This window comes from Strigops habroptila, chromosome Z (assembly GCF_004027225.2).
Source record: "Strigops habroptila isolate Jane chromosome Z, bStrHab1.2.pri, whole genome shotgun sequence".
Classification (NCBI taxonomy): Eukaryota; Metazoa; Chordata; class Aves; order Psittaciformes; family Psittacidae; genus Strigops; species Strigops habroptila.
The window spans coordinates 30438209-30451065 of NC_044302.2; the positions used below are offsets into that span (position 1 = coordinate 30438209).

A 12857-nucleotide genomic window follows, 5' to 3' on the forward strand; every position below is an offset into this window, starting at 1 on the left:
TGTGAATGCACAAAACCTATGCCCGTCCAGCCCAATTATCTGACTGATTTTGGAGACTGTGGCCAGCAGAAGAATTCAGAAAAAGGCACAGAAACTCTAAATGATAATGATGCAGGGGAAAAGATCAGGGAAGGATTTTTCAGTAGATTAAAAAAAAAGGCAAAAAAAAAAAAACCAAAAAAAAACCTCATGTATAATTCCAAGTATAGTACCTTTTAACATTTACTACAAAACAAAATCAGTGCAGATCCCTCAAAGGGTGAAAAGCAATACCATGGTACTCTGCTCATAGAATATGAACTAACACAGGACAGGCCCATTTAAGACATAAAAGCTCTTCAAGTCTTACCTGCACACTAGCAACTGCTTTAAAAAGTCATCAGCGTGCTGCCCCCTCAGCCATCACAGTTAAATACAGAGTAGCAACAGATGGAGGATGTCCATTTCTTTATTGAATTAAAATCACTTCGTAGGATGAGACTTCTAATGAAGAATACCTCTATACCACTTTCCAGCAGTGAGTTCCTGGGCAGTCTCTTCGCTTATCCATGAACTCAGCAATGCATAAGTAGCAAAGAATCTAACAAGCTGCATTCTTGTCATAAACTGTTCTCTTTTCAACCTTGGTTTGCCTACTGCTGTGCAAATAGCAACATTTCTGCGAGAAGCTCTGATAATAGAGCTGGTTACTTATTATTTTAAATACAAAAAATTTTCGCCCTCTGTCCTGCTCCTATGCAGCTCCCTCCTACTGATTAACCAGTAAAACTGGAATGAAATTAAGTGCAATGTTATTTGCCTAGTTACAAAAAGCTGGTAAGTTGGGGTTTTTTTGCCACCAGCAGTTAGATCAAAGGATCATGAATTTCCATTAATATTTATAAGCACTATTCTGTTTTTAAGTGATTTACCTCATATTTCAATTTATTGTGAAAAGCACCTTCCACTCAGTTTCCATTCTGACAGAAACATTATCTTTTTCCTGTTTCACATACCACTCCATCATGTCCTTTCCAATTTTCTCTTGATTTCTTATAAAATGTACACTTAACAAGCTTTGGAACTTTTTAATCTGTTAAAAGTAAATCATGCAATTTTAAGTATCTTTCAAATTTTAATGATGGTCACATCCCAATGCAGCACAGAAAAAAATAAATACAAACATCCAAAATTGACTGCCCAAATGTTTGCAGGTGTTAACACAGTATTTGCTTTCCATCATGTTTTTAATCATACTAAAATCTGTAATGATGCCATAAATACTTACATTTTATCCAGTTAAAAAGAAAAACATTTGTCTAGAGGTTGTCTACTAGTTTCTTTCAGCTCAACACAGTCTGACAAAACAGTAATAGGAGTTTGTCAAGCTGTCAGAATTAAATAGCTGTTAGAAGTATTTAGGGAGGTAACATCCATAATGTATCTATTGTAAAACTCAACCTTTTTGAAAGCAAATTCCACCATGTAGAGCTCAGACAAACAGACATTCTGAATAAAACATACAGAAGAAAGCATTGTGGCATGTTTGATGCACAGTCTTTAAAGAAATATGGACTAATAAGAGAAGATTTTTCTTTTTCACACATACCCGGCAGAAACAGAGATACCTGCAGTCCTTGCAGGTGTAACGGGAAACAGGCGAAGGGCTCCATACATCCTCCATTCTCGCACAAGCCCACTGAAGTGCAGGCAACACACATTCCCCTATTTTCCGGTCCATAAATTCTCTTTTGATGTGACAACAATCAACTCAGAGAAATAATGTGGGTGAAGGGATTCATGATGCCTGTAGTAACTCACACAAGAAATGTCACTTTGGGATACCTTTCCTCTTCCATCTCCGTGGATCCAATTGCACATGACTGACGGGTCTCTTTGCCCACAGAATGACAGAAATAAGGAGTGCGAGTCACATCAGTCAAGCAGGCATTCTAATACTGTTTTTTTCAATGTAACATCAAGCTCTCTCCCATGTGAGTGTGCAACACTCACAAATTTAAGTGGAATGGGCCACATCTTAGCTTTGGGGATTTCAGGATGAGTTGAAGATACTACCTAAGCACGTAGCAGGAGAAGTACAGCCACCAGCTGACAGAACAGCACGTCACATTCAGTTACCCACTTACAGGGACTCTGTTATCAAATGTCTTGGCCTTTAAAGCAGCTTCCTGACAAAAAGCGACTTAATCTCATCAGTGTCACCATGTTAAGTCAGGCATACATATAAATAATGCCATTTCTTCTTTAAACTGGAATGTATAATTTAAGTTGACTGGCTAACTTGTGCAAAGGGTTTAAAGAAGGCACAGTCACTTTGTACAAAGAACTGAAAAGATAGAAGGAGCTTGTTTTCCTTGCACCTATTCTGTTTCTTAGAAGAGGAAGAAGGATTATCTGGTGGGCACTACCAGGGTGCCTCTACGACAGAGTGCCACTCTGCTACAAGCAAGCAGGTTCAACTAGGATAAAAAAGCCAGGTTGGAGTGATGTGCTGGTCTGGGAGTGATCGGGTGGTACCTTGCTCACTGACATTCCAATAGCTAACAGAGTACTGCATGCACCCTTTTCAAGGGTATATTGAGCCTATTCATACGTGTTCTGGTAGACGCTAGAAAGACTGGGCAGATGAGGGGGTGAGTGAAGTCTCCTGAACTGTATCACCACACACAACAGCTGTGAGAGCATAGCTGATACTCACATAGGTAGGTCCTCAAATGCAGTTCCCAATAGCAGGAGTTAACCTTCAGTTGGCAGGTCTCTCAGTAGCACTGTGATCCTTCTAGCTATCAGAATCCCTTCTCCTTACTGAAGCCACTGATCAACTCAGACTCACCACTCCTTGGTGGCTGCAACTGGATCTTGGCTGCTAGTCTTGAAACAAAATGACTCAACTAAGGCCTGTGTCAAGGGGGATTAAATTCCCACATTATTTCAGTGTTAGATGAGGGTGGTAGTTTTTGACCAGTGTAGAAAACATCCTTTTGTTTCTTCTGCTTCATCCCTCTCCTTACAGACCCAAAGATCACAAAACTTGAAAAGCAGTTTACTGCATGTGAAGGCCAGTGAGGATAGGTCTGTGAGCTCAGACCCCAGTGAGCTGGGGTCTGAACTCTGCCTTCAAATACACCTTCAAGAAGCACAGCCTGAACCTGACGCTCTCCTTTGGTTTCCACATCTGGCAATGCAAGCAGACCATATGCATGCTGGGGACACATGCAAGTACCTCAGCAGGACACAGTTCTGCTGAATCAATTCGTAGTGGCAGGTCACTGTACGATGGCAACAAGTTAGAAGTCAGAGTGCCTAATCTATACAGCTCCGCAACTTTGTCATGTCAAACAGATGTGTAAGGAACAGCTGCCTGAAGATTCCTGCACTCTAGTTTTAGTTGAAGGAGCAACTATTATTCAAGATTAAAATCATTATACAAGGAAGACAGACAAGCAACAAAATACCAAACCAGCTATGTAACTGGAACCCTGCAACAGACAGTTGAGGATTCTACTTGTGGCCAGGATTATCTCAAGGACCCTGTCTACAGACATGTAATACAAGTTAGAAGAACAAAACTATCCCTCCCTAGCCAAGGTGAGCAACAACACAACACAACATCTTCAGATATACAGTGGAGTTTGAACTGAGTATTTCCTAACTCAGCAATGAGGAGTGCCCTCCATGTTAAAAATACATTTAAGTCATCTGTCACAGGGATAAAATGTAGGACAGGGTTCTGTACGCCTCAGTACAGATCTTGTGATGCACAGAGATTGTACCAAGACAACTGCCTTGAAGTGCAAGCAACTGCATGTCTTATGTAAAGTGAAAGATTAAATGACTGCTTAGTTAGGCAACCTACCACTGCCCCATTAACCTGTATTGCCAAACTCTCGCATCCCTCTGTTTCCCTAATATACCTTCTTGGACAATTCAAACTATTTCTTTGCCATCATGAGGATTAAAGACATGCTGAGAATCTGTAAACAGTGGGATGACTTTCTGAGAGAGACAGCATGTATGAGAGGATAACGTACATGCATCGTTTTGATGCTTCTATTTATTCCTTTAACCTTTAAGCATGCAGGACATAACCTGCAAAAGGCAGTTTTCAAATGCAATCGAAGCACAGTGCATTGTATTAGTTCAGACAACTGAAGCTCCACCTTTAATAGTATGCCCAATGTGGCTGATGGTGTAAAACCTCACTGGAAGATGTATGTCACTATGGTGTGACTGTGCAAATTTACTTCTGACCACTGAAATAAGTGAAATAGCTTTTATTTCAACACAAGAAGAGAAAGCCAAGAGGGTAGGTGCTCCAGGAAGGAAATTCTTCTTTGCCCCCTTACCACCACCTAGAGTTGGTAGGAGTTGGTCTCCTTCACAGTATTCTTTCTCATGGTAGCTTGTGATTTCAACAAATTGATTCTCAGGGTCTTGAATACAAGGCATTTGGTAATTTGAACTATTAATTAGCTTCCTTATTTGAACACATTTTACCTTCAAATTGTTATAGAATTCTCTCTCAATTTTGAAGCTCAATTTTTAGCTTATGAAGAGCTACTGGTGACCTACTGGAAGTATGCTGAAGTTTTCTAGCTCTAAGAAATTACATCAATATTTTATGTGAGATGTCTTTAAAGGTCAGCTCTCTTTAACAGCCAAACATCACCTCTTCTGAATGCATGATTAGGTCAACAGAATTTGTTCCATTTGTTCCTCTATGTATGTGTTTCCACACTTGCTTTGCCTTTCTACACAACACACAGAGAAGCAATATATTCATTTCCATGTCTGAATAACTCTATTAGAACTAATACAAATTGAAGGTAAATTTAATGCAAAAATTGAACCCATTTACTGCAAGGAGAAGCTTGGATGGGAATTTTCAAACATCAGAGAATTAAATACTCAAATCCCATTAAAAGTCAATATAGATTGGGTGCTGACCTTTCCAAAACTCTTCTAAAATTCTTAAATATAACAGCACTGACAAAGTTAAATTCTTTAAGAAAAGGTTGCATGAAAACATTATGCCTTACTGGAGAAGGAAAACAAAAAAAAGGAGAAAAATATAAACCAGCAAAACATTCTCAAAATATTTTGTACTCCCTCCATATTGCATAATTGTGCACAGCATCCCAGCATATCATATCTAGGTTTAGGGGGCATTATGCAGTGGAAGATGTCCCCTTTCCCCTCTTTAGGATGAAGTTATCAACACCACTCTGAAATGTCTGACTAGCCTTAGCATTCTATTGTGTCTATACACCCAGTAATGAAGGTGAATCATTCCTATTTTCACTGTACCAGTAAGCAGTACAAATACAATTCCTTTTGCTTTTTTAAAAAACATTTACTATAATGCAGTATTTAAAGTCAATTAAGAGAAGCTGTAATACATAAATACTAGATATATCCAACGGAATAACCATAGTAGCAACCTTTCAATTTCCATGGAAACCCTACTTTTGAATACAAGATACAAATCCTAGATGAATGTTAATCTCTTAAACCTATGTAAATTCACACTTTGAAGATGCAGTCTACAAACAAAAAAGAGACTGCAGCATAAAGCACCAATATTAAAAAAAATTTAGCAACAAGCAGAACTGCTGTTGCTCTTGATGCACAGAACTCCTCACAGAGTCAGCCTGTAAAGCATCCCTCACACCAGGGATGCTATGCTAATAGCAGCACATAGAAAACAACACACCATGTCAGTGATGAAAATAACTTGGAAACTGACATCTTACCATGGAATGTTTTTAAAGGATTAAAAATATACCAAAGTTATCAACAAAATAATCTCATTTTCCAGCATGACACTTGTGGCCTGTGCTGGGGGTGCAGAAAGAAGGTCTGCATAGCTGTTATCCTATTAAAAAAAACCCCATAAAAACAACAAGTCAAACCAAACAAAAACAACCCCCAAAACAAAACACAGAAAAAAAAACCAAAACAAAAAAGCAAAACTTGGGCCTAGTTAAGGGAAAATCTCTGATCCATTCAAGCTCATTCTGTACCAAACGAGAGTTGTTGGCAAAAGCTGAGGCTTTAGAAATGTATGTTCAGCCAGACATAGCATTAAGGACACAATGTTGGACATACTATGTGGCAGCTGAATTTATTGTTTCTCTCCTCCAACCAGGAATTAAAAACTATTACAAGCATAACTTCCTAAAGCTAAGAAATACCCTGAATATAACACCAGGTTAACCTGGTCTGACAGACTTGCATACTTCTGAAGACCTTTCCCAGACCCTTGAAAAAAAAACCAACCCCAAAAACACTCAAAACCACACACATACACATACACAAAACCAACAACAACAACAACAACTACACAAAAACCCCCCATCCAATCCAAAAAACCCTAACACACCAAAATAGAAGTGCCTACTTCCTGGATAGTCTCTGTACACCTTGAGCCTCTGAGTTGCAAAACCTGGTAAGCTACTCCTTTCTCCTTTTCCAGTCAGAGAGGATGAAGTTCATGATTTGGAGATGATGAAAATGAAGCAGCAGTTAGGCAAAGACTAGTGAAGACCACTTCATGTCGACTGACAGCAGGACAGAAATGACCACTGACAATTTGGGGGAGCATGGATGTCATGACTTGGATATGTGGAGCAAGGAAAGGCAAAGAAAGCCCCTAGACTCCACAGGCTGAAGGAAAATCATGATGCAAGTATTCTCTTGGACATTTGTACTGGAATGAAAGCTACAGCTGGGTCAAGATCTAATATTCTGAGGACCATGGCAAATAGCTAATGCCTGTCCCAGCAGTGCAACTGATTCCCTCAAATCACGCTACATAGAAGACAGAAGTTTAAACAGATGCACAGCCAAGCAGTTCCACTGATAATCATTTACAAATCGAAATCCTGGCTTTCTGAAGGAAAACAATAAACAAACTCAGGGTTTTGGTTTGTTTGTTTGTTTTTCCTCCTGTTAATCTTTTAACTAATGCATGACTACTTCTACCTCAATAATACATTTTCAGTATCTTTTTGATTAATATTGAGCGAATTAGTTTACTCTTAATTGCCAGTACAATGACAAGAATTTAAATAAGTCTTTACTATATTCATCTGGTGTTTGACACATTTCAGAATGAATGAAGAATGGCATATCCAGCTGAGCTTCTAAAGCTAATTTAGATGGGTGGGGAATCAATCTCCTGTGTTAGAATCTGACTGGGGTCCAAATTAAATTGTCTGAAACCTCACAGTCAGTAACACACTCTAGGCTTCCTTGCCTTTAAATCTAAAAACCTAAGTTTTCCTTCAACCACACTACCTTATCAGAACAGATGCAAAAAATGTGTAATGTAGAGGAAATCTAAGTGGAATCAGAGAAATACACTGGGGAACAGGTGGAACTCGGATCTATTAGTTTCTAGATTTTCACGCTGTAGTTTTCATTTTTCTGCAGAAATAATTATGTTGCAATGACAACTGAATAAAAGTAGAGGAAAGTGGATACTAAGCTTAAGAGTAACAGATTATGCACTTATAGTTAGAAATTAAGATGATGTGAACACAAATACTCTTAAGTTCACCTACAACACACACACAAAGACGAAAATAAGCTTCAATTTGTTCGTAATGCTGTAATGTTTCTTTCTGTAAAGTAAATCAAATCTTTTGTATCTCCATGTTCCTTGTGAGATGCTCATCGAATCAACCAGTTAATTACTTTCAACACAAGGGTGGGGATAAAAAAATTAACCATTTTGAATTTTCAGCTCAAATTAATTTTGGAAAGATAATAAAAATTGTTTTCTACTTTGTTCAACTGCTTAGCAGTTAGCACTGAAGTGCATCAAAGCACGATTTCATTCATTTTTATCATCACACAAGTGTGGCATAAGAATAAACATCTTTATATGATGAAGCAATCCCAGATGAGCAGTATTTCAAATTCTCTTCAGAGTTAAAAGTTAATTCTGACATGCACACTGCCATCACTAGAATTTCAGGAAAGGTAATTCTACCACACATACACATTTGTTGAGAAACTTATAACTGTAAGCAATTTCCTATCTCAAATACCATCACTAACACAGAACTATTGCTAATTAACAAACAGATTAAAGAAACACAGGAAAAAACAGATGAATAATTCTTGGTAATATGAGATTATAAAATATGAAAGTTTCTGTACTGATAATCTTTAAAAATCACTGAGTTTTTCACTACCTTAAAAATGAGAGTGAGTGAAATGAACTGCCATATTCATTCTTTAAAAGTGTAAAGTATGTTCAAGACTGCTAGTAGAGGAAGGATAGTAAGCATAGAACATATGTAGCCCCAAATTCTCAGTCTCAAATACTGTGAGTATGCACAACTGCACTGCACAGCAGAAACTGTGACATGATTTTTAAAGGTGATAGCATTTATTTTAGGAGAAGCATCATTTGGCTATCACCCAGCAGAATAAAGTTGGCTGAGATGTCCATTCAGGCAGATGAAGTTAGATACCTGGATCCTAATCAAGACAGACACATTAACATTCTTATCCTTTAAAGATTCAAAGATCCAAAACCAAGTACTATTCTTACGAGAAAATCAGAATCAAAACCTAACAACCAATGCATGTATTTAAAATGAAAAAGGAAACTTTAAGTATAAATGAAAAATTCGATCCTTGGAAGTGCTCAAGGCCAGGTTGGATGGGGCTTGGAGCAACATGGAACTAGGTAAGTTTTAAGGTCCCTCCCAACTCCAACCAGCCTGTGACTCTACGATGAAAAATGAACTTATACTTTGTATTCACACACACACCCTGTCACAATAACGTTTTCATAAACATACAGCAAGTTTTGAAAGATTACCTGGTAAAAATACCATCCACAACACCAATTGTTGCCTCCTCTGCGGGAACATAAGAACCAATCTGTGCCATGACTGTGATCAATGCAACTTGCTTTATATAGGAGCTCTTTCCTCCCATGTTGGGTCCAGTTATTATCATGACCCTTTCACCATTTCCCTGGAAACATAAAACAGTGGTCAAATATATTGTCCAGCCCCTGGTGCTTCTATAAGAAAGTATGTTGTGTGTACATGCTTAGAGGTATACAGGACAAGTCCTTAGGATTAAACATTCTGTTTCTAGGTGAGCAGCCTGCTTCATTCTTGGAGTTCATCACATTCATGTTTCAAGATATTATGAAGTCTCAGGTGGATAAATCTTCCCAAGACCTCTCTAGGCTACTAAGAGAGAAGCACCAACTTTTATTACTCTTCAGCAAAATAGACAGTGAGCGGGCACCTTTCCTCTCTCCATCAAGGAGCCAAGAAAGCGCTCCAACAATTCTCTGTGCCATTTTCTTTGGAAAAAGGGAGAAACGCATCAGCTTTCAGCATAGCCAGTGGTGTTCTAATTTGGTTGTGATCTGGATTCCTCTCTAGTTAAAAGAGTTCTCACTGCCAAATGGGTAGATCTGGCAGACAAAGATATGACCTAGATTTTACATCCATTCATAATTCGTTGCCTTGGTACAACATAAGCACATTTAAACAGACTGGCTACAAGAAATCAAGACATTGCCAAGTTTGGCAGTATTTGACTGGAACACAGATACTGTGAGTGGACTGCATCCAATCTCTGATTGATCAGTGTACCTAACTACCGAAATCCTATGGAAAATAAAATCAGATGCAAGAGCTCATGTCAGCTCTAAGACTCCCAGCAATACTGCTACCTGTCTATGGCTCCAGAATAAAACTCTGTGCAAGGCAATTGCTAATACAAAATTAAAACTCACCTATCAATCCATAAAGCTTTCTCATAGCCTAACTCAAGACCAGGAAATTAAGTTATGCAAGGATTTTGGGCAATTCAGCTTTTCCTTTCTACTGGGTACACACAATGAAATCCAACAATTTGATGAACTAACCAAAAATCAGCATATTCCATTGCCCCATGAGAGGGGCATGGAAGAAAGGACAAGCTGTGCATAATGAACATTAGCCACACTACTTAGGAATTTTGGAACTGATTAAGCATTGTGACAAGAAGAAGAACAAAATCTCCACAGAATAAACATCACAATCTTTACAGATCTGCTTTTTGACAGAGTTTTCATTTTGTTAACAAGGAGGTTAATAAAACTTATACAGGACTGTCACATGTCATGATCCCAATCATAAAGAAGATACATGCAATCAGTATTTATTATAGGTAAAAAGCTGTTCAGCTTTTGTGGAGGAAACCCCATCTATGAGGAATGCAGAATAAAGTAAAAATACAGAAAATGCCATTATCAGAAGTAAAGGATGGATGTAATAAAATGCATATGACTTTACAGGAGCAAAATATGTAACAATTTAGTCTGCAAGGTATAGTTTCAATACTGCTACTAAAACTTTGTCAGGGCCACCACTGGGCTCAACACAACAGAATTTATTGATACTTAAAACCAGAATTAGTTCATCTGTTGGATTCCACAGATTCCATGCATGTGTCTGGTATCCCTCCAGGGTCCCTCCAACCATATTGTGACGCTGGTGGCTGGTTTGCAAAGCCAGCTTTCAAAAAGAACATATGTTGTAACATCAGACTACAAAGCCCATCTGCCCTTAGAACTGCATGCAAACATAAGCTAACATCTTATTGAAATTTATGGCTGAAGTTAAAAGTACTAAATGAATCCATGAGTGTTTGGGGAGGAGAGGGGGAATGGAAGAACATTTATTTCAGGGCACTGCAAGGAAGCTTTTCCTGAAGTTAGATATTCAACATTTCAGCTGAAAACACAACAAAAGATCCATTTTCCTGCTGATTCAAACTCATCTGTTTAAAAAAGAGGCATTTTAATAAACTGGGTTCCCACCCACCTCTCTCAAAAAACAGAGAACTCAAACCAACGGTAAAGGTAAGAGTGATTCTACCACGATCATTTGATTTTGTAATATTCAGTATTTAGAAAGCCAATATAAGAATGGGACTAAGAGGGGAAAGTGCATGATGATTACTGAATGAAGTGCTGAATTTTTTGTAAGTGCCATCTGCCGCTTGTTTGGAGTTGACAAATAAATTTGAAAACATTCCCTGAAGTATTGCACAATAGCTGTATCATTGTGCAGGATAGAACAGCATTGAAAAATACTTCCTAAGAAATACATACAAATCTGAATGATGTTGATCACAGCAATGCTCCTCACTGACATCTGTTTCATACTTTTTCTATATTTACTGTATGAAAAGGCATTTATGTATTCACAGTTAAGTTGCAAGCCTATCTTTTACATGTATTAAGAACAGATGTGTAATATTTAAAAAAATTTATAGACAGGTAAATATTTAACAAAAAATGTCAGAAGGACATGTAACTTAAAAGACAGATTCTATTTTTTTAGAGGAAAAAAGGAAGAAACAAACTAAAATATGTTTATCAGAAATAGATTATGTGAAATAAAATACAGCAGTGTTTCCTACATATGGTAGTTGCATATTTATAGCAATTTTAGGCAATTTATGTCATACAATTTGGGTAACATTGCATAGAAAACGTTAAGAAGCAGCACCCCCACTTTCTCTGACCTATTGACAACAATACCAAGCAAATAATAGTCTTACTACTTCTCAACATGGTTATTGCAGAAAATAAGTCAGAGGGAGACTTAAAAGTAACATATAGCCTGCAAGCTACACTTTGCGGGGGGGGGAACTTTATCATAGGTTAATATGAAAGCCTTCTTACAACTAATGTGCAGTCTACAGAGTGTGTACTTGATACTATATAGTGAAGAGTCAGAGCTCCAAACCTACTTTGTCAGAGTAAGAAAGGCTCTATGAAATTAATACTTCCAGAAAGAAAGGAAAATACAAAGTAGATAAATACCTGAAAAAAAGTCTGAGCTATCTGAGAATTAATTTGGAAAACTGGGCCTGTAACATGTTACACAGAGACTTTAGCTAGAAAACTTAACCATGTAGACGAGGCCCTCAGTAATATGGTGATATGGTGGTCTTGGCAGTCCTGGGGTAATGGCTGGACTTGATCTTAAAAGTCTTATCCAACCTAGTTGATTCTATGATTCTAAATTGTTGCTATTTTCTACATTAAAAAACTCTACAAGTTTGAGATAAAGTTATGAAAAATGCAGACTCCTTCTCACGAAGCTGTTAAAAAACCTGTGTTGTTTGGTTTTTTTTAATAACCATTTAAACTTTCATTTCCCTGACTTTGAGATCACTTTTCTTTATGCCATTAAGATGGAACAAGATTGTAAAGAGAGCATCTGGCTGTAAGATATCACAAAAAGGACAAAACAGTTGTGGTCACATCTAGCTATCTCTCTCTGAATTGCAACCAAGCAGACAGTTGTATGAATAAATTATTTATTTTAACTCCCTGGCAAGAAGCAAATCCCAGATTCCTTCCCTTGAATGATCTGAAGTTCAAATGGTATCTCAGTACTTACTGAGAGGTTAGTGGTATTTGGAACATACTGATCCTGTTCTCCCAGCAATGCATCAATCACAGGGTGCCTCCCGTTTTTTATAATTATTTCTCGCTGGTTATCTTGCACAGTTGGTCTGCAAAAAGGAAGAGACATTAATTTCAATGTTTATTGTAAATGATTATTTAGAACTACTGTAACTAAAGCCTGCATGAGGGTCATCTATGATGCAGATTTTGGGGGGGAGGGGAGTTGGATAGAGAGAAATTCATTATTGCTATCAAGCATTTTTAAAGAATTCCTTGGTTTCATTCAGTTATAAAAAAATATCGGAATATTAGCAGATTGGAAAAAGAAATTTTAGAGTATTTTCTTCAGTTTTCATGGCCTAGCGAATGTTTTCAGTTGTTTATGTGTATTCTAAAAAAAAATATTAAGAACTAC

At 37.6% G+C, this 12857-nt stretch overlaps 2 protein-coding genes across 10 annotated transcripts in view; both read right to left on the reverse strand.

The window, feature by feature from the left end:
- The window catches only part of ATP6AP1L (ATPase H+ transporting accessory protein 1 like), a 756678-nt gene that overhangs the window by 636992 nt on the left and 106829 nt on the right, over positions 1-12857 (reverse strand). The gene's annotated exons all lie outside the window — the stretch shown is intronic.
- MSH3 (mutS homolog 3) overlaps positions 1-12857 on the reverse strand; it is a 109346-nt gene that overhangs the window by 15874 nt on the left and 80615 nt on the right. For 7 of the 8 annotated variants that reach the window (XM_030470271.1, XM_030470270.1, XM_030470269.1 and 4 more), the window contains 2 exons: positions 12435-12549; positions 8837-8994 (listed from right to left, as the gene is read on the reverse strand). In XM_030470271.1, the coding sequence (XP_030326131.1) occupies positions 8837-8994; positions 12435-12549 (273 nt within the window). The remainder of the gene's footprint in view (positions 1-8836; positions 8995-12434; positions 12550-12857) is intronic. The other variant, XR_003989187.1, reaches the window with a different exon arrangement.